The 26,150-nt window shown below is 44.6% G+C and overlaps 1 protein-coding gene and 1 long non-coding RNA gene across 11 annotated transcripts in view; one reads left to right on the forward strand and one right to left on the reverse strand.

Annotated features, from left to right (window-relative positions):
* Positions 1–9,060, reverse strand: part of LOC123464905 — a 29,953-nt gene extending 20,893 nt beyond the window's left edge. For 3 of the 4 annotated variants that reach the window (XR_006640000.1, XR_006640001.1, XR_006639998.1), the window contains exon 1: positions 8,932–9,060. This is a non-coding gene — a long non-coding RNA (uncharacterized LOC123464905). Of the gene's footprint in view, positions 1–7,657; positions 7,767–8,931 lie in introns of those variants that run through there. The other variant, XR_006639999.1, reaches the window with a different exon arrangement.
* PRKCQ (protein kinase C theta) overlaps positions 1–18,072 on the forward strand; it is a 188,195-nt gene extending 170,123 nt beyond the window's left edge. For 6 of the 7 annotated variants that reach the window (XM_045162727.1, XM_044928258.2, XM_044928259.2 and 3 more), the window contains 3 exons: positions 4,871–5,059; positions 14,037–14,165; positions 16,860–18,072. In XM_045162727.1, the coding sequence (XP_045018662.1) occupies positions 4,871–5,059; positions 14,037–14,165; positions 16,860–17,015 (474 nt within the window). In that variant the 3' untranslated portion in view covers positions 17,016–18,072. Of the gene's footprint in view, positions 1–4,870; positions 5,060–9,600; positions 11,271–14,036; positions 14,166–16,859 lie in introns of those variants that run through there. The other variant, XM_044928261.2, reaches the window with a different exon arrangement.
* The last annotated feature ends 8,078 nt before the right edge of the window (positions 18,073–26,150 follow it).

A 26,150-nucleotide genomic window follows, 5' to 3' on the forward strand; every position in this document is an offset into this window, starting at 1 on the left:
GTACTCCTTTCCCAATTTGGAACCATGTTGTTCCACTGTTCCATGCCTGGTTCTAACTATTGCTTCTTGACCTGCATACAGATTTCTCAGGAGGTAGGTCAGGTGGTTTGGTATTCCCATCTCTTGGAGAATTTTCCACAGTTTGTTGAGATCCACACAGTCAAAGGCGTTGGCATACGCAGTAAAGCAGAAATAGATGTTATTCTGGAACTCTCTTGCTTTTTCGATGATCCAGTGGATGTTGGCAATTTGATCTCTGGTTCCTTTGTCTTTTCTAAAACCAGCTTGAACATCTGGAAGTTCACGGTTCATGTATTGCTGAAGCCTGGCTTGGAGAATTTTGAGCATTACTTTACTAGCATGTGAGATGAGTGCAATTGTGCGGTAGTTTGAACATTCTTTGCATTGCCTTTCTTTGGGATTAGAATGAAAACTGACCTTTTCCAGTCCTGTGGCCACTGCTGAATTTTCCAAATTTGGTGGCATATTGAGTGCAGCACTTTCACAGCAGCATCTTTCAGGATTTGAAATAGCTCAATGGAAATTCCATCACCTCCACTAGCTTTGTTTGTAGTGATGCTTCCTAAGGCCCACTTGACTTCACATTCCAGGATGTCTGGCTCTAGGTGAATGATCACCCCAGCATGGTTATCTGGGTCGTGAAGCTCTTTTTTATACAGTTTTTCTGTGTATTCTTGCCACCTCTTCTTAATGTCTTCTGCTTCTGTTAGGTCCATACCATTTCTGCCCTTTATTGTGCCCATCTTTGCATGAAATGTTCCCTTGGTATCTCTAATTTTCTTAAAGAGATCTCTAGTCTTTCCCATTCTATTGTTTTCCTCTATTTCTTTGCACTGATCCTTTAGGATGATTTTGTTATCTCTCATTGCTGTTCTTAGGAACTCTGCGTTCAGATGATTAGTTTCAGTTTCTGGTTTTAGTAGCTTATAGCTAAAAAAAAAAAAAAGCCCTCACAAAGACGCCGTGTAAGATGGATGCCACAGGGTGTACATAAGGTAAGGTTCATGGTTGAGAACAGGGGATGTATGTCCAGAATTTACAACAGTGTTTTTGATACACCTGATTTAGCCAGCTTCCTACCATAACTAATGAGATGATCATTTTCAGCCTGATGATAAAGTGACAAGGAGCTGGGACGAGGGGTAAGGCCCCTGCACTGCCGTCTTTGGCTTTACATCACTTAGCGTGGTCTTCATCCCAAGCCTCTTTGCAGATAACTTTTTAAGGACCCGCCATGTTGTGAAAATGAGCTTAGTTCAAACAGAACCCAGCAATCCCCTTAACCAGGCCTACGACACAGGTGATGCCACTCCTTAGGACAGGAAGTCGTCGTAACGGACACACCTCACGACGTGCTGAAAACAGACGCCCCAGCCAGCACACCCCCAGCTCCTCCTGAGACGAGGCTTTCCGTTCCCCTCTCGGGAAACCTAGTCCTTGTTCAGGTCTCTAAACGAGGGCACCAATGTCCCTCAGAATTTTTTTAAACTCACAAAGATACAAATTCTAGTATCTTCATCTACGTCTTGTGGCACCGTCTGGGTGACCCCTGGAGAGCCTTGAACTGAGGGCCACTCCTCCACCGCATCACCAGATTTCCCTTTCTAGTGGGGAAACCTGTCATGCCACGACTTTGAGCATCTTCAGGAGGTCCCTGTTATCATCTGGTGCAAGCCAAAACCCTGAGCGAAGGTCCTTAATCGTATGTCCTAAGAAGTCCAGCTTCCCTCCTCTCCCGTGGCCCTGAACCGGGCACTTGGGATCCTGGGTCTAATCTCCCCCACCTCCAGAGTCATCTTTGCCCTGAAGATGCTTCTGGCTTCTTACACTAATCAGTTGTTTCCTCCTCTGTGCTTGGCACCCCACTCCAGTACTCTTGCCTGGAAAATCCCATGGACGGAGGAGGCTTGTAGGCTGCAGTCCATGGGTTTGCTACGAGTAGGACATGACCAAGTGACTTCACTTTCACTTTTCACTTTCATGCATTGGAGAAGGAAATGGCAGCCCACTCCAGTGTTCTTGCCTGGAGAATCCCAGGGACGGGGGAGCCTGGTGGGCTGCCGTCTATGGGGTCTCACAGAGTCAGACACGACTGAAGCGACTTAGCAGCAGAAGCAGCAACTGTGCTACCGCAGCGCACATGTAATCGATTTGCCAATAAACTGAATTTCGCACGGTTAAGGACCACAGTTTATCCACCTTGATGTCTAGGCTCCTCCCCTACCACTCAGCATCTGTCACCTGTTCCCTGAATATCCGCACCCCGCCCCGCACCTCAAATGCCCGTCTCTGAACCTGTGCTGGATTCCCCCACCCCTGGGCTTCTTTTACACAAGAAGCTTCCCCCTAGCTTCCCCCTCTTCCATCAAAACCCTACCCATTTTCCAAAGCTCCACACACACGCCATGCACGGGCCTTGGTGAAGTTTTTCCTTCATCTCAGTCACTCTCCCTTGGGGACCCCAAAGATATGGGAGCAGATCCCAAAACACAAGAAACTAAGGCATTCAGTGCAGTGTCAGAAACGATACATGAAAAAGCAGACTGTGCTCCTCCAAACCAGGGACGAGTCCCAGCAATCCATGCCTCCCGGGGTCTTCTCAAATCTCCTTTGTCTCCTGTCACTGCTATAAGACCGAGGGTCTGACGTGTAATTGGAGGTCTACACTCATTTTGACAAAGAATAGGAAAACAGTAAAATAAGGAGACACCCTACTTTCTAACATCTACCAGCCACTTAGTCAGGAATTTTAATACAGAGAAGACGCTCCCTGGAGAAGGCAGGAGTCACGCTGAGTGGAGGTCACTTGGTTTTCTGAGGACACTTCCTCTGCTGTGTACATCACCCGGTGAGCCATGTGCAGACCTCAAATTACTAGCTCCACAAGGCAGATGGAATTGCAGCTCTCCTTTGCTCTGAAAGAGAAAGAGGGACTCTGACATGAAATGGTAACATTATGATTACCTGAATTATTTTGAGCAAAGATGGGGAGGACACGGGACAAAAGACAGCATGGCCAAGAGAAGGCATCAGGGTCTGAGATTCAAAAGGGCCCACTCTAGCCAGTGTTTCTCCACCAGTTTCTTTAAAAATATAGTTAGAGCAAAGTTTCAATCCTGGAGACAACATTATAATAGAAAAGGAACATTGTATAGTAAGATCCCCAAAGACCAGGGTTCAGAACATAGCTCTTAACTAACCAGGAGACCTTACCGAAGACGTGTAACCTCCCAGGGTCCAGTGACTCTCCTTTGTTAAACAGGGATAAGAGGACCTGCCCCAGACGTTCTTGGAGTAACACACAAAGTATGGGGAAACGCCCAGTACCCATCACAGATGTTTGCAGATTTTCTGTTCATACCGTGAATAACTGAATTGGCATTGTGCTTCTTTCTCCTGACTTAAGACTGAAACTGTTTATCACCTAGCCCTGGCAGACTGAATTTCCACCTTAACTGTCTCCTGTCCTCCAAATTTCTTTTCGTTAATCCAACACTAATGAAGTTGTGTACCAGGATGTGATGCTCACAGCGGCTTCTGGTTGCCCTGGGCTCCCCCTTGTGGTGTGTCCTGGGAATTGCACCTAAACCAGTCCCCACTTGAGGCAAAGGCCCCTGAACTAAGATTGTGCTGTGTGTGCTCATCTTTTTTATCATTCTCCCTAGGTCTACTTTTACACTGTTCCTTAAGGTTAGTTTTTGAACTTTAAGATTAACTTTGGTGTTCAAATATTAAGGCCAATAGATAGCACTTTTATCCTGGAAGTCAGTGGCAGATTGAAAAATTCTGATTGCAACTTGATCTTTATTTTTTGCAAATATCTATCAGCTTGTTGTCCTAGTCTCGCTCAGCATAGTCACAAAATTTGACTCTTCGTAACCATGACTGCTTAGGTTTAAGGGGTGGACTTGGTCAACCTCCTTGGCTGGTTGCTGCTAAGTCACTTCAGTCATGTCTGACTCTGTGCGACCCCATAGACAGCAGCCCACCAGGCTCCCCCGTCCCTGAGATTCTCCAAGCAAGAACACTGGAGTGGGTCGCCATTTCCTTCTCCATGCATGAAAGTGAAAAGTGAAAGTGAAGTCACTCAGTCGTGTCTGACCCTCAGCGACCCCAAGGACTGCAGCCTTCCAGGCTCCTCCATTTATGGGATTTTCCAGGCAAGAGTATTGGAGTGGGGTGCCATTGCCTTCTCCACCTTGGCTGCTTGGTTAGCTACAAAAACTTTATGTAAAGATTCAGGACCATTTGCTTAGGTTGCTTAGTCACTCACTCGTGTTCAACTCTTTGCAAATCTTTGGACTGTAGCCCACCAGGGTCCTCTGTCCATGGGATTCTCCCGGTAAGAATACTGGAGTGGGTTGCTATTTCCTCCTCCAGGGGATCTTCCCAACTCAAGGACTGAACTCATGTCTCCTGTGTCACAGGCAGGTTCTTTACCCGACAAGCAATCAGGGAAGCCCCAGCACTTAACAGAAAGTCCATAAAACGCGTGGGTTTGGTTTGGAGGCACTGAAGGGCATAGATACACACCAGATCTCCTGGGCTGAATCTGTCACCCACAGGCTCCCGTCTCAGATGGGCAGATGAAGGGTGATGGTACAATTTAGCTGTTTCGCTTAGGTAGGGGGAAAAAGAGGTTGATCTCAAAAATATTTGCTTAGTTTGGTCACTGCCCACTCATTTCTACCCGATCATTAACTTCTCAAAAGATCGTTTTCAGTGTCATCTTTGTAAAACCGCGCTCTGTCCTCATGAGTTACATCCTGTGTGGCCTTGGGAAGTGCATGCGAGGTTTTCGAGTCCACCTCATGTTTATTCTCTGTGTCTTTGCCTCCTGGTCACACAGATCCTCCTGGGTCAGAAGTACAACCACTCTGTGGACTGGTGGTCCTTCGGTGTCCTCCTCTACGAGATGCTAGTAGGCCAGTCCCCTTTCCACGGGCAGGATGAAGAGGAGCTTTTCCACTCCATCCGCATGGACAATCCCTTTTACCCACGATGGCTCGAGAAGGAGGCGAAGGACCTTTTAGTGAAGGTAAGAAGTGAAGTCAAGGAGACTTTTGTAAGATTAGCACTAGGTATTCTGATCGTAAGATGGTATGGAAAGACTGGAACAAACTTTTTGACCAACCCAGTACGTAGTAAACAATAATTGTTCTGAGCCAGCCTTAAAGGGGATGCTTGCCGTCTGTTTTAACTGAGGCACCAGTAGGATGAACATGAGCTATCAAAATGAGTCACATGCATAATTTACAAAAGAAATCTCCAGCAACAATCCCTATACAGTCTATTCTGTCCACCTGAAGCCATAAAATTCCTAGAAGAAAACAGACTTCATCGACATCAGTCCTAGCAATGTTTTGGGGGACCTGGCTCTATAAGCAAGGGAAACAAAAGCAAAAAAATAATATGCGACGACATCAAACTAAAAAGCTTCTTCTGCACAGCAAACGAAATCATCAAAATGAAAACTTTGAATGGGAGAAGATACTTGCAAATCATATGTCTAATAAGGGATTAATATCCAAAATACATAAAGAAATCATACAACTCAACAACAAACAACCCCATTTTTAAATGAGCAGAGGAGGATCTGAATAAACAGTTTTCTCAAAGACATACAGGTGGCTAGTATGTACATGAAGAGATGCTTAACATCACTCACCAGGGAAACGCAAGTCACAACCACAATGAGCTGTCATCTCGTACCTGTCCGAATGGCTGTTATCAAGAGGGCAAGAAATACGTACTGATGGGGATATGGAGAAAAGGGAACCTCATGCACTGTTGTTGGGAATGTCAATCGATAGGTACACTATGGAAAACTGTATGGAGATTCATCAAGAAGTTAGGAACAGAACGGCCATGTACTCATATGTCTTCCACTTTGGTTATTCATTCAAATGACATAGAAACGCTAATTGGGAAGTATATATACACCCCTGTGTGCACTGCAGCATTGTTTACAATAGCCAAGATGTGGAAGCAACCTGAATGTTTATCCATGGATGAACAGGGGAAGCTATGATGTGTGTGAGATGTGTATAATGGAGTATTAATTAGCCGTGAAGATGAAATATTGCCATTTACAACACCATGGATGGATCTAGGGGGTTGTTCTAGTTAATGAAATAAGTCAGACAGAGAAAGACAGGTACCATGTGCTTTCACTCATGTGAAATCTAAGAACACACACAAAACAAGCACAATGAAATAAAAACAAACTCATGGATACAAAGAACAGATTCGTAATTGCCAGTGGAGAAGAGGGTTAGGGGATTGGGCAAAAATAGATGAAGGGGGGTCAACTCTGTGGTGATGGGTGGTAATTAGACCTCAGTGGGGATCGCTCTGTAATGTGTACAGATGTCGATTTATAATGCTGATCCTGAAATGTAGTTAAAAATCTTCCCCTTACCCTGGATGAAGATGTGGATAAGATGTGTGGCTTTCTGCTCATTCTTAGATAAAAGGAAAAGTTCTTGTCACTCCTAAGTTAGAAAACAGTGTCTCTGCTGAGAAATTAAAGCTGTCCTGGCCAAGATATAAGTCACTACATCAGTCCTAACTTGAAAGCAAAGACTTCCAGCTCCCTTTCCTCTGGCCAAGTTCACGGCTGGCAGCTGCTTGCTTCTGGAGAAGAGTGTGTGGTCATAGAGTGCCAACTGTGTGTGCGTTACCCCAGTCTCCAACTCTTGGGTTTCTGCTTCAGACCGAACACAGCAAGAGGACAGAGAGATTATGAAGAGAAAGAACTGCTCTTGTATGACTGAGGGCCTCCTGCTCTTTGAATCTGATGAGTTTTAAAACTAAGACTTTGGAAGTTCCCTGGCGGACCAGTTAGGACTCGGTGCATTCACAATGCAGAGAGCCCAGGTTCAATCCCTGGTCAGGGAACTAAGATCCCACAAGCCACATGACATGGCCAAAAAAAAAAAAATAAAGCCAAGGCTTTGTCTGGGATTCTACCAGGTGTCTTGGAAGTGCCTGTAATTGGAGACAATTTGCAATGAAGCCCTTGAGATTCAGGCTGTTGAATTCATCCCTCAACCCAACTTCTGTATGAAACCTTCAGCCAGCAACACGCCATATGGGTGAGACTCCTGCTGAGCAGAGTCCACGGGCTGTCCAAATGGACGTAGGCCAGCCCTCCTGCCACGTTCCTGACCTGTGTCCACAGGAGACATTGATGTATTTTTCACCCAGAACCCTTGATACTGCAGGGTCTTATCATCTTAGCTGCGATCTCCAGAATTTACTATCAAAGCAGGAGTCAGACCTCACCCGCGATAGACCAGACTTAAGCCTTGGCAGGCTTCCCTGGTGGTTCAGCAGTAAAGAATCCGCCTGCCAATGCAGGAGACACAAGTTCGAGTCCTGGTCTGGAGGATTCCACATACCGTGGAGCAGCTGAACTCATGCACTACAGCTACTGAGCCCTTGAGCCCATGGCCACAACAAAAGAACCCAGCACAGCACAGCTAGAGAGCACCCCCACTCACTGCAGCCAGAGAAGAGCCTGCACAGTGAAGACCCAGCACAGCCAAGAATAAACAAAAATAAGAAAAGAAATTACTTAAGAAAAAAAAAAAAGAACCAGAACCCAGTGCTACAGACTCCAGGAATCTCTAACCATGAACCAGGAGCGCCCAGGGAGTCAGTCCATTGCAGAGACACGCGATGTACTGGAAAGCCATCACTACAGATTTAAACTTTAAGTTCTCGTCTTTTGAAGATGCAAAATACCATTACAGGGTGATTGTAGTAAGTTGTAAAAAAAAAAAAAAAAAGAAACTCATGCTCATACAACATGCTAATTACATATCATGATAAGCACCTACATTTACTGAGCTGTTCCAGCGACTCTGTGGATCAAAAAGACCCACGAGTGTTAACCAAGAGCCAGCAGATCTACAAAGAACTGCAAATACAGGTGTTTTGAACAAAACAGGGTTTTGATTTCTGACAACTCAGATCAGCTAGCTAAAATAAAAAGTCATTTAGGGAAATAATTTTTAGCTCTGCTCTTCTTATAATGAAAAGGGAACGAGAATAGGATCTTTCAACATCAGATGTTATCAGTGGTTTTAAAACCAAACTTAGAAGATTATCCGGCCTATCTTTTTTTTCACCAGTCTCCTTTTTTCTCATGAAGAACTGCTCAGAATTAAATTTTTTATTTTATTTTATTTTATTTTTAAACTTTACAAAATTGTATTAGTTTTGCCAAATATCAAAATGGATCTGCCACAGGTATACATATGTTCCCCATCCTGAACCCTCCTCCCTCCTCCCTCCCCATACCATCCTCTGGGTCGTCCCAGTGCACCAGCCCCAAGCATCCAGTATCATGCATCGAACCTGGACTGGCAAATTTAAACTGAGTAATGCACTTCAGCCTCTCATCCCACTGTCAGCTTGTCTAGGATGTTTCATACGTAGAGGCGGCTGTGGAGTTCTCCCTGAGGAATCAAGGTCTTGAATCTGAAGTGTTGACAGAGTCCCCAGAAGAGCCCCAGCCCAAGGTTGATGGTATTTAAAAATCTGAACCAGTACACCCTCAGCTTGCACTTTCTGATGGATCCAAACAGGCAGTAAACTTAGAAAACTCCGCAAATGACCAATTAAGTTCCCTTTTAATGACTGAACAACACATCTATAAAATGAAAGCTAATTTCAAAATTAACCAATTAAAAAAAAAGATGACATCAGTAAAAATTAGTTACAAGGATTGGAATGTAAACAATTTTGCTTTTCCATAATGGCAGCTTCAGGCACTATGACAGTTCTTCCGTTTATTTTACACCCTGGCTCTTGGAAGGACTTAATAGAGGTATGTTAGTTGGTTCCAGCTGCTGTAACAAAACACCGTAGACTGGGCGAATTAAACAACAGAAATTTACTTACATTTCTGAAGGCTTGGGAATGCAAGGTGTGGGCCTGGCAGGGTGGGTTTCTGGTGAGAGCCCTCCTGCTGGCAGGCACTGTGTTCTCGCATGACAACCCTGACGCCTCCTCTTATAAGGACTCGCCTATCAGATCAGCTCCACCCTCATGGCCTCATTAACCTGAAGCATCTCCTTACCCCCAGTTCACTCACAGTAGGGGTAGGGATTCAATACACGGATTTTGAAGGGACACGTTCAATCCATAGCATGAAGGCTGCCCTCCAAAGGCCTGGACTGTCAGAACTCACTAGAAAAGGTGAGGAAAAGGCTTGGAGGGTCTGAAGCTGACATTGCAGCTACCTTTTCCATAAAGCTGAACACCTGTGCCTACAAACCCAGCTCCTCCCAGCTCAGCAGAGACGTCCCGGCAAGGACGCAGTGAGGGTGTAACCCCGACCAGGTGGAGATGATGGGAGTAAGTCCACAGAAAGACACTGGGGGCGGGGTGGTTTCCAAGGAGAGGAAGACGGAGGAGGAGGAAAGGATTGCTTCCTGTTGGAGGAGAAAAGATGCGGTGAAAAGTGCAAGATGGAAACTAATTTTATCAGCTCAGCTCCCAGAACCTGGGAGAGCAAGGGCATAGGCCTTTTACTTACTAATGCCAAGTTTCCATCTTTTAATCACTCAGCAATTAAAAGGACAGAACTATTGAGTCACCAGACAACCAAAGGACATTAAAGTGCAAAGAAGAAAACGTCAGTCTCTATAGGTCATGTACTGTATGAGCCCACATCTGTAACATTCTTGAAAGGACAACGTTGTGAGTTGTAAATCGGATTAGTGGCTCCCGGGGGTTAGGGGTCGTGGCGGCAGGGGAGTGACCGTCAAGGGGAAGCCCACGGGAGATCTTTGCGGTGACACGACAGTCCTGGGTCCTGTTTGTCTTCCTGGCCGCCCAGACCTCCGCGTGTGATACACAGGACGAGGCGCATACATTGTGCGTGTCGGCCTCCCGTGCTGTTGTCCTATTACGATGGACGCTCTGGGGAGACCAGGCGGAAGGTGCGCGGGACCCCCTCTACTCTCTTCGCAACTTCCTATGAATCTACATGTATGATCTGAATGTTTGCGTGCTCCCAGAACCTCGCATGTTTAAGTCCTCAACTCACAAAGTGATGTTATAGTTCGTAAGGTCTTTGAGGGGCAGTTAGGTTTAGATGGGGTCATGAGGGTGGGGTCCTCAAGGTGGGATTAGTGTCCCTACAAAAAGACGAGAGAAAAGAGATCGCTCCTTTCAAACACGTGCGCCAAGAAAAGGCCACGTGAGCCCATGGCAAGAAGACAGCCGTCTCCAGGCCAGGACCAGAGGTCTTACTAGAAACTGACCATGTCAGCACCTTGATCCTGGACTTCCCACCCTCAGAACCACGAGAAACAAACGTCTGCTATTTAAGCCTCCCAGTCTGGGGCATTTTGTTACAGCAGACTGAGACCCTATAATTATTTCAAAATAAAAACTTTAAAAGCAAAACTAAATCTAAAGCTAAATTCTAGCAAATACCCTCCTCCGCTTTAAAAAAAGTCACCCGCAGAGTTTCAGTGGCAGGGAAAAGATTTGCTGTGAATGTAGAAAGTGAATTTTTTTGGTGAATAGAGCAGAAACAAAGACAATTAAGGATAAAGAAGGGGAAGAAAAAGAACCAGTTGTTGAAAGAGGTTTTAAATCCATGTGGAGGAATCTGTGCTTATTCTTTCTCATGTGAGTAAGTAAAATGTCCATGTCCTTGCTCCGCGGGAAGATCTCCAGGTTCTAGGAGCTGGGCTGATAAAAATTTTGCAATGTGCTGATTGTAAGACTGGCCTCTAGTTTCGTCTCTGCATCTCTTTTGCTCTATCATTTTAATCCAACAGCCCTCACATCCTTGAGCTCCCTTTTCTGTAAAAATCAAAGGTATACTAATGAATCATTTAAGAGAAACTCCCTCTAGGGAGTTATACCTAATGTTGTGAGACCCAGAAGTAATGCATCCTTTGAAAGAGTTGGACAGAGTATTCACTGGCATCTGTAGCGGCAGTGGTATCTGCTCTGGGCTCCATCCTCTTTAGTCCTGCAAGGGCATGGATGCGTGTAGTGCACTGAACAAATGCACGTCAGGAGAGGCTGTGCCCCAGCAAGAATTACAGCTGGAAAAGGGGACCACGGACAAAATGAAAAGGCAGACCAGAGAGTGAGAGGAAATGTTTGCAGACGGGATGATCAATAGGGATTAATAGCCAGCATACGTAAACAACTCACACAATTCAACATCAAAAGAAAAACAATCCAGTTTAAAAATGGGCAGAATTTATCTCTGGGCTTTCTATTTTGTTCCACTGATCTGTATTCCTGTCTTTGTGCCAGTACCATATTACTCAGCCATTAAAAAGAATACATTTGAATCAGTTCTAATGAGGTGGATGAAACTGGACCCTATTATACAGAGTGAAGTAAGCCAGAAAGAAAAATACCCATACAGTATACTAACGCATATATATGGAATTTAGAAAGATGGTGACAATAAGCCTGAATGTGAGACAGCAAAAGAGACACATGTATAGAACAGTCTTTTGGACTCTGTGGGAGAGGGAAAGGGAGAGGGTGGGATGATTTGGGAGAATGGCATTGAAACATGTATATTGTCATATGTGAAACGAATCGCCAGTCCAGGTTCGACTGGACTGAGATCAGACACTATGAGATAGGACACTCGGGGCTGGTGCACCGGGATGACCCAGAGGAATGGTACGGGGAGGGAGGAGGGAGGGGGGTTCAGGATGGGGAACACGTGTACACCCATGGCAGATTCATGTTGATGTATGGCAAAACCAATACAATATTGTAAAATAATTAGCCTCCAATTAAAATAAATATATATTTAAAAAAGAAATGAAAAAAATAACAAAATAAAAATGGGCAAAAGACCTTTTCCAAAGAAGAAATGAGGATGGTCAAGAGGCACATGAAAATATGCTCAACATCACTAATCATCAAGGAAACACAAATCAAAACCACAGTGAGATGTCACCTCACACCTTTCAGAATGTCTATTGCAAAAAGACAACAGATAAAAAACGTTGGCGAGGAAGTAGAAAAGAGGAAACTCTCCTACACTGTTGGAGGGAGTGTAAATTGGTGCAGCCATTATGGAAAATAGCATGGAGGTTCCTCAACAAACTAAAAATATTTATAATAACAAAGACATGGAAGCAACACCTGAGACTTCATCAATGACGAATCAAAATGATTTTTATATATGTATATATATGTATGTGTGTGTGTATATATATATATATGCACATATATACATACACATCCAATATAATACTGTTTAGCCATACGGAAGAATGAAATTTTCTCATTTGCAATGAATGGACTTAGAGGGCATTATGCTAAGTGAAAACAAGTCAGACCTTGTCACAAAGAGTTGGACAGGTCTGAGCAACTAACACTTTCACAGAAAGGTAAATACTATATCACTTATATGTGGAATCTTAAAAGTACAGCAAACTAGTGAATATAGCAAAAAAGAAGCAGACCCACCAATACAGAGAGCTGGTGGTTACCAGCAGGGAGGAGGGTGGGGTAGCACAGGGGTGGGAGGGGAGGCGCAAACTCTTAGGTGCAAGATGGGCTAGAAGGATGTATTATACAACATGGGGAATACAGCCAATGTTTTGTAATAACTAAATGAAAAGTAAACTTTAAAAATTGTGTGAAATGTCTTCTTTAAGGTTTAAGGAATTACCGCTGGAACATGGCTGTCCAGTTGACGATGGTCAGAGACACGCCCCTTTCTTCCTCATTTATTCATCCAGGATGTCCTGTCCATTTGTTTGGAAAATGATAAAACACTAATGACCCCAGACAGAAATACCTCTCCCTTTAGTAGAAAGAGCCGTCTGAGGAGGGGCTAAGGCTGGAGGGGAGATGCCAGGGGCAGATGCTAAGCCTGGGGGTCAGGGGAGGGGGCCGTCCACACTGCTCTCTTGCCCAGACAGTGGAATACGTTTAAACAAACTCCAGCTGCGTCCTGGCCATTTATGTAAGAGATGTGCTTTTTCCTACAAATGTAAACCACGCTTGTGACAGCTTTTATGGACGAAATCAAATCTTTCTCTGTAAACATTTATTCCTTTGGTGCAGCCTGCCCTGTGGCAGAGACGATGACTTCCCACAAGGTCAACAGGCATCTTCAGGACCAGGGTAGGGAGGATCAGCTGCAGGGCAGAGAAGATGATACTTTACTCATCTGTGCAAAACTAGAAAGGATTTGGAGTCCTGAAGCTGGAGATCATATTACCTTCTCATGATTCCTTTTATCTTCTAAATTTTTTTTTTTACCTTTCACAGGTATATCTGCTAGGCTCAGAAAACTCTTTCTCATGATCCTCTTGGAACAAACGCCCCATGTTACTGGGGGAATGAACAGAAAACTAGTGTGTGCACACTTGGCCTCAGGCAGCTGTTACACTGCTAACCTGATTCCCTGAAGCATTTAATTATAACAACACGAGGCTAAGCTTTTCCTTAGAGCATGACTGTGACTCTAAGAAAGCAGCTTTGTAAGAAATCAAACTCGGTTGATGGCAGTCAACCAAACAAGAAACACGCCGGTCACTTACCCTCTGCTGGTGTGTTTTGCAGACCAGGAATTAGCACACACCTGCGTGTGTGCATGTGTGTGTGTGCGTGTGTGTGTGTGTGTTGCTGTTGTAACCCACAAAACAGTCCTGTAAGGAGAATTCACTCACCTTACTGATGACCCAACTCAGAGCCTCTGTAACTTGCTGGCGGCCTCATGAATAACACAGGGCAAAGCTGATTTCAATTGAGGTCTAGATAATTCAAAAAATAGCATTTCTAGAGCAAAGCTCAGACTCTGCAATATTCAGTAGACCTGTTTGCACTAGTTTGACTGGAGTCGATAGTTTAAGACAGTTGTAGAAAAAGAAGGCTCTGGAATCAGGTGGCAAGGGCCAAACCCCTCTCCTAGTGGAGTCAAGCCATGCGGTCTGGGCTCCCTGCATCTGAGGAGCCTGGTTCATCCCATGAGAAGTAACTGCTCCCCTTCTGCTCCCTTTCAGCTCTTCGTAAGAGAGCCTGAGAAGCGGCTGGGGGTGAGGGGAGACATCCGTCAGCACCCCTTGTTTCGGGAGATCAATTGGGAAGAGCTGGAAAGGAAGGAGATCGACCCGCCATTCAGGCCTAAAGTGGTAAGGGGCCCCCGGGACCCTGAGGTCCTGTCAGTACCACCTCACGTCACACCCAGGCTGCATGGACCCTGGCTTCTCACCCACCCTCTGGGGTGCTGTTCTTGGAAGAAAATCTTCTTTAACCATAAGCAGGCTATGGGGCTGAGGAGAGGGATGTAACTCATTTACTGTGTCAAATGTAGCTGCATGAAGAATGGATCACTGAGTATACAGGCCTTAGACCAAATATGTGTGTGGACAGGTAACCCTGAGACGTGATGTGGAGCTTTGCACGGATGCATTCAGGCTTTCAGGGTCAAGTCTGTGTGACGCACACCTGAGCATAAACCCTGCCTCCTTTAACAGGAATTTTGGAACCATGTGTTCTGTGATATTTGTGAAGTTTTCCCTGACACGTGTCATCTGGTCATGTAACTACAGACCCTGATGGTAACTGGTAGATGTTTTTTTCATGTAAGAAGTAAGCTGGTGCTTAGAAAAAGACAGGTCTCTAAATTCCCACTGGCAAGAGTCACCAACCTCCCTGAGCAAGGGCAGAACTTCCTGGGTCACTGTAAAATGAGGCAACGTTGAGATAAAAAATGTTCTGAAGGTAGATGGTAGTCATGGTGACGGAGCATATGAATGCACCTGAACACTTAAAAAGGGTTAGGATGGCCAATTTCATGTTATGTACATTTTACCACAATTAAAAAAAATTTTTTTTATCATGGTAAAAGTCACATAATACAAAACATACTATTGTAACACTTCACTGTTCAGTGGCACTAAGGACATTCACAAGGTTCTGGAACGCTCACCATCATCCACCCTCCTGAGTTTTCCACCTTCCTCAACTGAAACTCTGTCGCTGTTAAACACAAACTCCCCAGTAGTACATGTATACAATGGAATATTACTCAGCCATAAAAAGGAGCGAAATTGTGTCATTTGCGGAGACATGGATGGAACTAGAGACTGTCATACAGAGTGAAGCCAGAAAAACATTGTATATTAACACAAATATGTGGAATTTATAACAATGTACAGATGAACCTATTTGCAAGCAGAAACACAGGCCCATGTATTTGTAGAGAACAAACATATAGATTTCAAGGGGGTGGGGAGAGTGGGGTAGACTGGGAGATTGGGATCCATATATATATATATGTATATCACAACTTTTTTTTTTTAAGAGTAAAGCAAAGTGGTGGATTTTTTAGGAGTAAAGCAAAGTGCCAGCTCTACCCCATTCCTGGTGATTCTGAGAATAAGGTAGCAATGACCTGGGTGAATATGAACCATCTTTGTGCCAGGTGGCACAGGCTTGTGGATTTCAAAGCAGTGCATTCACTCTAGAAAATGTCTTCTGTTGTTACTTGTGGTGGTGGATGGCCAGTCAGGGCAGCGTGTCCCCAGGCCAGGAAGAGCTAGTTATTCTCAACATTTTCCTAAGCTCTGGGGATGTTCTGAGGGTCCTACAGGGCTGGCCCATAGCAGTCTTCTTATTTGTAACAGCACCATTTCTAATACACAGGTTAATAATTTAGAGAGTAATTTCTGCCTTGTTCTAGCTCATCGGGGCAATGTCGTTTGTCTCGACTTCCATGAGAGACTATGATGGACTTGATATTTTCTGCACAAAAAAATTGGACCTTTGATCTACTCTTGCCTTGTGGGATGATTCCAGATTCCTCCCGTAGGAAGGCATTTCCCTGACCTGCAGTCTAAGCAGCTGTCTGTAGGCAAAGGCCAAAGAACCGTTGGCCTCAGCAGCTCTGGGGGCCCCTTAAGGCTGGGAAGGGCTGACTCTTAGTCATGCTCGTATAAGGGTGACATTGCATAATGGTTGCTGTTAATCTTAGAAAGTGGAAGTGTACACCATACTGAACCGTTTTTGTGAATAGGTCTGTTTTTGGTCATGGGCACCAATAGATCGGGTGGCGTGAAGGGAGGTTTCCCTAATCTGTCTTGTCTATGGAAGACAGCCCAAGATGTTTAATAATAACATTAGCATGGGATTCTTTTCCCATTCAGGCCATTAAAGAGTAGAGTTCCCTGTGCTATACATAGTAGGTCCTTATGAGGAATCTAAAAAAAGAGTAGTATTTTATGTATTTATGTGTGTGTGTGTATATATATATATATATATATATAACTGATTCACTTTGCTGTACACTTGAAACTAACACATTGTAAATCAGTTATACAGCAATAAAATTTTTAATAAAAAATTAAATAAAATGACTTAAAAAAAATAAGATGCCTGTGGGTAAGGGGAATGAACAGTAGTGAAGGACGTTGACAGAACAGGAATGTATAATCTGCAAAACTCCTCCCCTCCTCCACTCCCAACCCCAACCCCTACCTCCCACTACTCCTCCACCCAGGGTCACCTGTAGGTTAAAAGATCAGAGGTCAGATTGGGGCTGACCATTTTCCCAAAGGTTGCCAATCCTGCTTCACGTAAACTTATTTGAATGTGCAAGTCATAGAATCCCTCTATATGTATTTATTATGCTGTTGATAACACTGATGATCCGGGGTCTGAGAGATGGTCAATAAAACTCCCATATGATCATCTGTAAGTGTTACTTTATTTGCAGATGCCAGCTTTTTCATATGCAGATTATAGCTTTGATGGTGAAAACAAAGATAATGAGTTCAGTGGCTGATCATCTTCTCTTTCTCCCCACCACTTAAACTCTGATCCAGAAATCGCCATATGACTGCAGCAATTTCGACAAGGAATTCCTGAATGAGAAGCCCCGGCTGTCCTTTGCAGACAGGGCGCTGATCAACAGCATGGACCAGAACATGTTCCGGAACTTTTCCTTCATGAACCCTGGGATGGAGAAGCTGATATCCTGACCTCACCTCTCCGGAGGATTTGCCCTCTTCCCTCTGTAAACTGGTTCAAGCGGACACTCCTTGGGTTCCTTTTCAACTTGGAAAAGAAAAGAAACACTCAAGCATAGAGGCTGAGCCCCTTGGAGCTCCTCAGCAGCTTTGTCTGTAGCAGAAACTAGCTCTGCTTCACTGATGACCATGGCCAGTCTTGAAGTTAGTTCCCTACTCACTGTAGCTATTTACTTGAAGATGGGTCTCCATGCTGTGAAAGATCTGAAAACAACTCTGCTCTGAGTTATGACTCTTCACATGGGCACCAACTACTGGTCCACGACCTATGTGTTGACTCAAGGAGCATAGTCTGAACCTCTCAAGACCGAAGACAACACATTGCCTGGTGTAGCACTGGATTCCATTCAGCCACAGACAAGTCACCACTAACCCATTTCATTCTGTTCATACCTGTGCAAGTGTAAGAGGGAAGGGGTGGGGAAAGCCCTGAATAGGTTCTTACAGGAACTCTTCATAATAAACATAGCTTATAACTTCAGATTTACAAATCCACTCATTCTAATTAGCGAGGAAATGGGAGAAAGGAAGGTGGGGAGTGTTGGTGTCATTGATATGGAAGGTTGACTCGACCCCTACTCTTGTTATCTTGTCAATGTAGAAATTAGAATCCAATGAAGATTTAGTCATAGCATCGTTTTACTCCGGCCAATAAAACTTTTCCACCCATCCATTCTCAGTTGATTTCAGTATCAGTGGCAGTTTCTCATTATCATCCTCACATTAGAACAGGAGAAAAAAAATGAAATGTGTAATTCTTCTAGGGAAAAGAAATCCCATTCCTTTCTGATACTGTTACAGATGTTTTGATGACTCATAAGTCTCTTGAGAAAGACATCTTTCAGGATAAACACCCATGCATGCTATTCACAATGATCTTATTTAATAAGAATTCTAGCTATTCATGTTTAAAGTATCTGTGCTGTTTGTATATTTTGATAAAATGTTGTGACTTCATGACAAAGAGATGGATACATAAAAATGGAATAAAAAGAAAGATGCCTCTTCATAGTTTAATTCCCTACTCATCCCCCTCACCCCCAACTTGGTTCTGTTTGGGTTATCATCAAAATATAGCTAGCATTGAGGTGATGTTTTAAATTTTGAGAATCATTCAAAATCCTCAACCAGGAGAGAGGCTCAGATAACCCTGAAGTTATTGGTGTTATATTTCTCTTTCTCTTTCCTACAAGATTTCTTTTTCCACTCACTTTCCAACATACTTTATTCCAAATTCCCTACAGTCTTCCCAGGACCTGTGGGATCAGGTCTTTAGTTTCCCACTCTCAGCTTTGCTCCAATGACTTCAGTCATCGTGGTCTCCCTGTCTCGCTGTACGTAGTTCTGCCTCAGGGCCTTTGCACTTCCTGTTCTCAGCACCTGGGACGCTCTTCCCTCCATTAAGATTCTTTGAAGTAATGATCTCCAACCCCCAAATTCAGCTCTGCCTCCTAACCTCTCTCCTGACACTGCTTCCTCCGATGACAGCCTTCTTTCCGGTTCTTATGGAATGTGCTTGATCCTTATCTACCTCTCTGCGACTTTTGATATGAAGAAAGATGCTCTGTTTGATCTCCAGCCCCACAGATGTTCTGACCTTTTCTTTCACCACCTCCACCTTTAACTCCCCACCCCTAGCTGGCCTCACTCCCTCCTTCTTCCCCAAATCACCCTGAGGCCCCTCCCTTCCTCGCATTTTTTTTTTTTAACATAGTTTTCTCTTACCCCATGCCTTTAAGGATCCTCAACACAATCATTTCAATCCTCATCTCCAGTTTAGGCTCTCTGCCAGGCTTCACGCAGGTTCCATTAACATGTCCTGTTTTCTTAAGATCTTTCTATCTCTTATTTCCTAATTCTAACAGCACCATCATGGACCTGGTCATCCAGGCTCAGAGCCACAGAGTTCTTGTCAGCTATCTGCTCTCCCTTTCTAACCTCCCTCCCTCTCTTCCTTCTACAAAATCCTTTTGAATCTGCCTCTGCAGTCTCTCCAAATACATACTTATCTCTCCTTTCTCCCCTGCTAATCGTGCCTGGATTATTTAATAGTCTATGAACCAGTGTTCCCATCTTAAGTCTCTGTCTATATTTTAATTCACACATACAAAATATAAACTGTAGGGTGGGAATAACTTTTCCTCTATCCTCTTATGTTCTGTGCCCAAGGGCCTGTGAATTAAGTTGACAAAAGCCCAATGAGCAAGAGAAGCATACTTTTATCTACACGTGTAATGTGCGTACATGTGGGAGAGCTCTGTGATGAGGCACTCAAAACAGTGGTTATGATTTGGGGCTTAAATAGCTAACTTGCCAGAGGAAAGGGAGGAAAAGGAAAAGTCTCCAATGGAAAAAACAAATAGGTTTCAGGAGACAAGCGAGTTTGCAGAGGTAGGTTTACTCTTCGTCTCACTCCTGGGATCAGACACACACCCAAGAAGGAATCTATGGTGATTCTCACTTCTCTGAAGTGTCTGCATTTAGTCAGTTAAAGGAAGCTCCAGAAAGGCCTCTTTCTGCCTCTACTACATCTCAAATAGCTTAAAATAATTTTTACTGTTTATGAAAAAAATAATTTTTACTCTTTATGAAATATAAAAGTACTGTCTTCAGAAATCAAGGTTTTTATACCATGCCCTTATATTCATAATGTTGTGCAGGCTTCCCTGGCTGAACCCCATTGAAGGCACCCTATCGTGTCCCCAGACACCCTCTCTACCATCCCCTCTTGCCTCGGCCATCCACTCCTGTGCTCCCATCACTCCAGATAGTTCTTAGCACTGCCTGTGAGCCCCTGCTTCCTGCCTCTGGGCCTCCCTGAGGCTAGTTTTTCTGCCCAGATTGTCCCCGTCTCACAAGTTCATGTCCTCCTGTCTCTCAAAATCCACTTACATATCAGGTCTGCTATGAGGAGCCTCCTTTTCCTTGCTGGCCCCCAACCCAAGCTGGTGTATCTCTTGCCCCTTTAAGCTTCCATTCTACTGTATTTCTCTCCACGTTTCCAACACACCCACCATTTTCCATCAAGCTCTACAAACATCTGCTTTGCCTCTGTTTCTAGACTGTAAACCCAGTCTCACTTCCCACATTTCTTTTGTATATTCAGGCTCAAAAAGAGCTGTCAGGCAAGTTGAGTAAGGAATGTATGGCACAGTGTGTGAATAGTGATCCCTCAAAAGATATGTCCCCCAGTACCTGCCAGCATGACCTTATCTGGAAAAGGGGCCTTGGCAGATGTCTTTAAGTTAAAGATCTCAAGATGAGAGCATCCTAGATTTTGTAGGGCTGGACCCAAAAGCCAACATCAGGTGTCCTTATAAGAAACGTAGGGAGAAGAGGCGGCTGGGGGCAGAGACAGGAGTGAGGCAGCCACAGACCCAGGAACACCCGGGGCTGCGAGGAGTTGGGAGAGGCCAGGACGGAGCCTACAGAGGGAGCATGGCCTGCCAACACCCTGGCTGACCTTCTGGCCTCCAAAACCGAGAGAGGGCTTCCCGGGTGGTGCAGTGATAAAGAATCTTTCTGCCAATGCAGCAGACGCAGGAGTCAGGCATGACTGAGTGACTGAGCACACACGCAGGCCCCTCCTAAACTGAAGGAGAGTACATCTGGGTTGTTTTCAAGTCAACCAGCCTATGGTCACTTATGACAGCAGCCGCAGGAAATGGATGCTCTGTTCAGGGAAGCCAGCAGTGGGTGTGCTGGGAGAGGGCAATGGTGAGGTTCAGGCTACCCTGTCTCTGATACAGACAAGGCCCTCCCCACCCAGGCCAGGCCCTTACATCCCTTCTCCTGCAGCAGCACCTCCACCGTTGCTCAGCTCCTTGTCGCATTCTGACTCTTGCCTGTGTGTTTCTCTCGTCACCTCGTTTCTCTCGCCAGCTTCTTCCCTTTCTGGCCTCCAGTATCCTCTCTGACTGCAGAGCTCGTGGTTTTCCACACACACAGGAAGAGGCCTCTGTCCGGCTCTCGATTTGTGACTTTGGCAGCTGTTTCTTCCTGCTGGTGGAACGTTTGCACTGTGGTTTATAAACCTGTCAATATTGTCAGAGAAAAGACCCAGAGACACTTGTGAATGCACAGGAAGGCTGTCTATTTGAGGGGGACCATCACAATGGGTGTAGGGGCCATCATGGGGGGGAGGGTGCATGGGAAAGTGAGGGTTTACAGACAAGAAGTAGGAGGGCAGGGCAGTGGGTGGAAAATTACTAAGAAGAAACAGCAGGGGGAAGCGGGGCTTCTGGCTGATCCAACCTAGCAGGATTCTTGCAGGAGGCAGGCCAGGTGAGCAGACCTCACCTAGGGGGTAAGGGATCACATGTCAAGAGTGGGGATTCTGGTTAAAATGATGTCGCAAGATTCTTGCCAAAATTGGACCATGCAGAGACAAACACAGAAGCCCCAAAGTTATGCTTACTTGAAAAAGATTTCAGGGAGGCTGAGTACAGGATCGTCAAGGAGAGAGTCTCTGTTGGCATTCAGAGCAAAGATCCCAGCTGCAGCCATGAGGGCTTTGGGATTACCACCAGTCCAGCCTTCCTCTCTCCATGCCAGAACTACTTCCATGTGGTCCTGAGAGCTTACTACCCTCCCTGCTGTGAACATGACTGTCGAGAAGAGATCGGTTCCTAGGATCCCATGTGTCAGCTGAGACGTGCTGGGAGCATGAGGAGCTGTGGAGAGCAGGCGAGATTGGGAACCAGAGAGACCTGAGTTCAAGCCCCAGCTCTGCCATGATAAACTTCACAGCCTCACTTAACTTCCTGGATGAGATTTTCTTGCCCATAAAGTGGAGCTCATTGTCCATTATGAGACTGGGAGATGCTCCTGCAGAGGGTGGGGAGTCAGTGCATGCTTCCTAGTGAGAGTCACTGGAAATTTTCAAGTTGATCATGAGCATGAGGGTATCCATCCATTCATCCACCCATCACATCTATCTATCATCTATCTATACCTCAGCTATTGGTATAAATATATCAATATATTGATAGATATTAATAGGTTCGATGGATGAATGGATGGATAAATAGAGATGTTAGTGTCACTGACCAGAAAAGTACATGAGAGTCAAATGTCCAGATGCTACAAACATTTGGATAAAGAATTTGAAGGTCATTCCGCAGGCAAACTGGAGACACTGAAATTATGCCAACAAAGCACGACAAAATCCTCAAAGCAGAGCTGCTAGAAGCATACATTTTAAATTTTTAAATTAAAATAAGAGTTTTCTGCCAACCTGGAAGTGAATTTTCTGCAATGAAGACCCATTCAAATTCTTCCATGTGTAAGATCATATTATCTAAGTTGGAAAATATCAGTAAGATAGAGTACTAAGAGGTCTCAGCCCTTGTACCTCAAAAACAAGAATCTAACAACTACTCATTGAGGAAAAGAGCTCTGGAGAGTTCCAGGGTACAATTAAGAAGCCATAACAAGCTGTGTGTATGTGCTAAGTTGTGTCAGTCATGTCTCTTTGCAACCCTATGGACTGTAAGCCACCACGCTCCTCTGTCCATGGGATTCTCCAGGAAAAAAAACACTGGAGTGGGTTGTCACTGAAGCTGTAAAAAGCCAGTGGAGGGGAAAACTAGGGATGGCCACATAGAAAGCTACAGAAGGTTTTTAACTGTGTCTCCCCTCCTCAGACTGGTACAGTTCAGTACCAAGAGGATCTCTGCAGCCACAACTTCTGTTTTGGGGCCCAGCAGCCCACCCCACCACTGCAGGGGTGGATAGTGGTTAATATCCAAAACACTCTACATAAGGAACTCATACAACAAAGACCCTTGAGAGTCCCTTGGACTGCAAGATCTAACCAGTCAATCCTAAAGGAAATCAATCCTGAATACTCGTTGGAAGGACTGATGCTTAAGCTGAAGCTCCAATACTTTGGCTACCTGATATAAAGAACTGATTCATTGGAAAAGACTCTGATGATGGGAAAGATTGAAGGCAGGAGGAGAAGGGGATGACAGAGGATGAGATGGTTGGATGGCATCACTGACTCAATGGACATGAGTTTGAGCAAGCTCCAGGAGTTGGTGATGCACAGGGAAGCCTGGCGTGCTGCAGTCCATGGGGTCGCAGAGAGTCGGACATGGGAGCAACTGAACAACAATGAACAACATACAACTCAATAGCCAAAAACAAGTTAAAGTAGGCAAAATATCTAAATAGACATTTCCCAAAAGAAGGCATACAATTGGCCAACAGGTCCATGAAAAGATGCTCAACGTCATCCATCATCAAGGAAATGCAAACCAAAACCTCAAAGAGCTATCACCTCACCTGTCAGAACGGCCATCATCAAAATGAAAAGAAGTATGTGTCAGCAAGGATGTGGAAGAAAGGGGACCCTTATATACTGTGGTGGGAATGTAAATTGGTGTAGCCTCTCTGGAGAACCGTATGGAGGCTCCTCAAAAAATTCAAAACAGAACTAAATAGAATATGAACCAGCAGTTCCACTTCCGTGTATATACCCAAAGGAAATGAAATCAGTATCTTGAAGAGATATTTGAACTCCGTCATTCACTGCAGCATTGTTGACGATGGCCTAGATGTGGAAGCAACCTAAATGCCCAAGGTAGATAAAGAAAAGTATGGTGTACATATATAAGGGAATATTGCTGCTGCTGCTGCTAAGTCACTTCAGTCGTGTCCGACTCTGTGTGACCCCATAGATGGCAGCCACCAGGCTCCCCCATCCCTGGGATTCTCCAGGCAAAAACACTGGAGTGGGTTGCCATTTCCTTCTCCAATGCAGGAAAGTGAAAAGTGAAAGGGAAGTCGCTCAGTTGTGTCCGACTCTTCGTGACCCCATGGACTGCAGCCTACCAGGCCCCTCCATCCATGGGATTTTCCAGGCAAGAGTACTGGAGTGGGGTGCCATTGCCACCTTAAAAAAGGAAATCCTGCCATTTGCAATTACATGACTGAAGTGAGGGGATATGATACAAAGTGAAGTAAGCCAAAGCCAAAGACATAAATACTCTATGGCCTCAGTTATATGTGGAATCTAAAACAGTCAAAACTCAGAGAAGCAGAGAGTAGCAGGGTTGCCAGGGGTTGGGGGAGGGGAAATGGGGAGATATAGGTCAAGGGGTACAGAGCTGCAGTCATGCAAGATGAATATACTGTGGAAATCTAATGTATAGCCACATGACTATAGGTAACAGTACCACATAGCACACCTGAAATTTGCTAAGGCAGGACATCATTAGTGTTCTCACCACAAAAAGAGGTAAGTATGTGAGAAAATGGTAAGTTAATCAGCTCAACTGGTGACCATCCCACAAGGTACATGTGTACCAGAATATCAAATTGTACACCCAGAAGGCACACAGTATTTGTCAATTATACTTCAATAAAGTTGGAGAATTTTTTTACTTAAAAAAACAACCTCAAAATATAATTACAATGAGGTAAGTAATCTCTATTATATTAAACTAGCCTTATATAGGCTTCCCTTGTAGCTTAGTTGGTAAAGAATCTGCCTGCAGTGCAGGAGACCTGGGTTCTATCCCTGGGTTGGGAAGATCCCCCAGAGAAGCAAATGGCAACCCACTCCAGTATCCTTGCCTAGAGAATCTAATGGACAGAGAAGCCTGGTGAGCTGCAGTCCATGGGGTTGCAAAGAGTTGGGCATGACTGAGCGACTAACACTTACTTACTTATGCATGCATGGTTCATGGGAAATGAATGCAAATGGCCAGCAGTTGGAACATTCTTTAGTACTACCCTTCTTGGTAATTTGGATGAAGATAGAGGGTGACAGCGGATGAGATGGTTGGATGGCATCACTGATTCAATGGACATGAACTTGGGCAAAGTCCAGGAGATGGTGAGGGACAGGGAGGCCTGGCGTACTTCAGTCCATGGGGTTGCAGAGAGTCAGACACAACTTGGTGACTGAACAACAACACACGTGCTTTTGTGTCAGCAAGTTTTATTTAATGAATGAAGGCACGTGCGTGTCTCTTAAACTCTTTGTACCAGCAGGTCTATGAGGCATCAGGGCTAAAAAGGTTGAGTCATTTTTTATGGATGTAAAGTGCTGCATTCAATATGCCAGCAAACTTGGAAAACTCAGCAGTGGCCACAAGGACTGGAAAAGGTCAGTTTTCATTCCAATCCCAAAGAAAGGCAATGCCAAAGAATGCTCAAACTACTGCACAATTGCATTCATCTCGCTAGTAAAGTAATGCTCAAAATTCTCCAAGCCAGGCTTTAGCAATACGTGAACCATGAAATTCCAGATGTTCAAGCTGGTTTTAGAAAAGGCAGAGGAACCAGAGATCAAATTGCCAACATCCACTGGATCATGGAAAAAGCAACAGAGTTCCAGAAAAACATCTATTTCTGCTGTATTGACTATGCCAAAGCCTTTGACTGTGTGGATCACAATCAACTGTGGAAAATTCTGAAAGAGATGGGAATACCAGACCTGCCTCTTGAGAAACCTATATGCAGGTCAGGAAGCAACAGTTAGAACTGGACTTGGAACAACAGATTGGTTCCAAAGAGGAAAAGGAGTTCGTCAAGGCTGTATATTGTCATCCTGCTTACTTAACTTGTATGCAGAGTACATCATGAGAAACGCTGGGCTGGAAGAAGCACAAGCTGGAATCAAGATTGCCGGGAGAAATATCAATAATCTCAGATATGCAGATGACACCACCCTTATGGCAGAAAGTGAAGAGGAACTCAAAAGCCTCTTGATGAAGGTGAAAGAGGAGAGTGAAAAAGTTGGCTTAAAGCTCAACATTCAGAAAACGAAGATCATGGCATCCGGTCCCATCACTTCATGGGAAATAGATGGGGAAACAGTGGAAACAGTGTCAGACTTTATTTTTGGGGGCTCCAAAATCACTGCAGATGGTGACTGCAGCCATGAAATTAAAAGACGCTTACTCCTTGGAAGGAAAGTTATGACCAATCTAGATAGCATATTAAAAAGCAGAGATGTTATTTTGCCAACAAATGTCCATCTAGTCAAAGCTATGGTTTTTCCAATGGTCATGTATGGATGTGAGAGTTGGACTGTGAAGAAAGTTGAGTGCCGAAGAATTGATGGTTTTGAACTGT

Source organism: Bubalus bubalis, chromosome 14, assembly GCF_019923935.1.
Source record: "Bubalus bubalis isolate 160015118507 breed Murrah chromosome 14, NDDB_SH_1, whole genome shotgun sequence".
Taxonomy (NCBI): domain Eukaryota; kingdom Metazoa; phylum Chordata; class Mammalia; order Artiodactyla; family Bovidae; genus Bubalus; species Bubalus bubalis.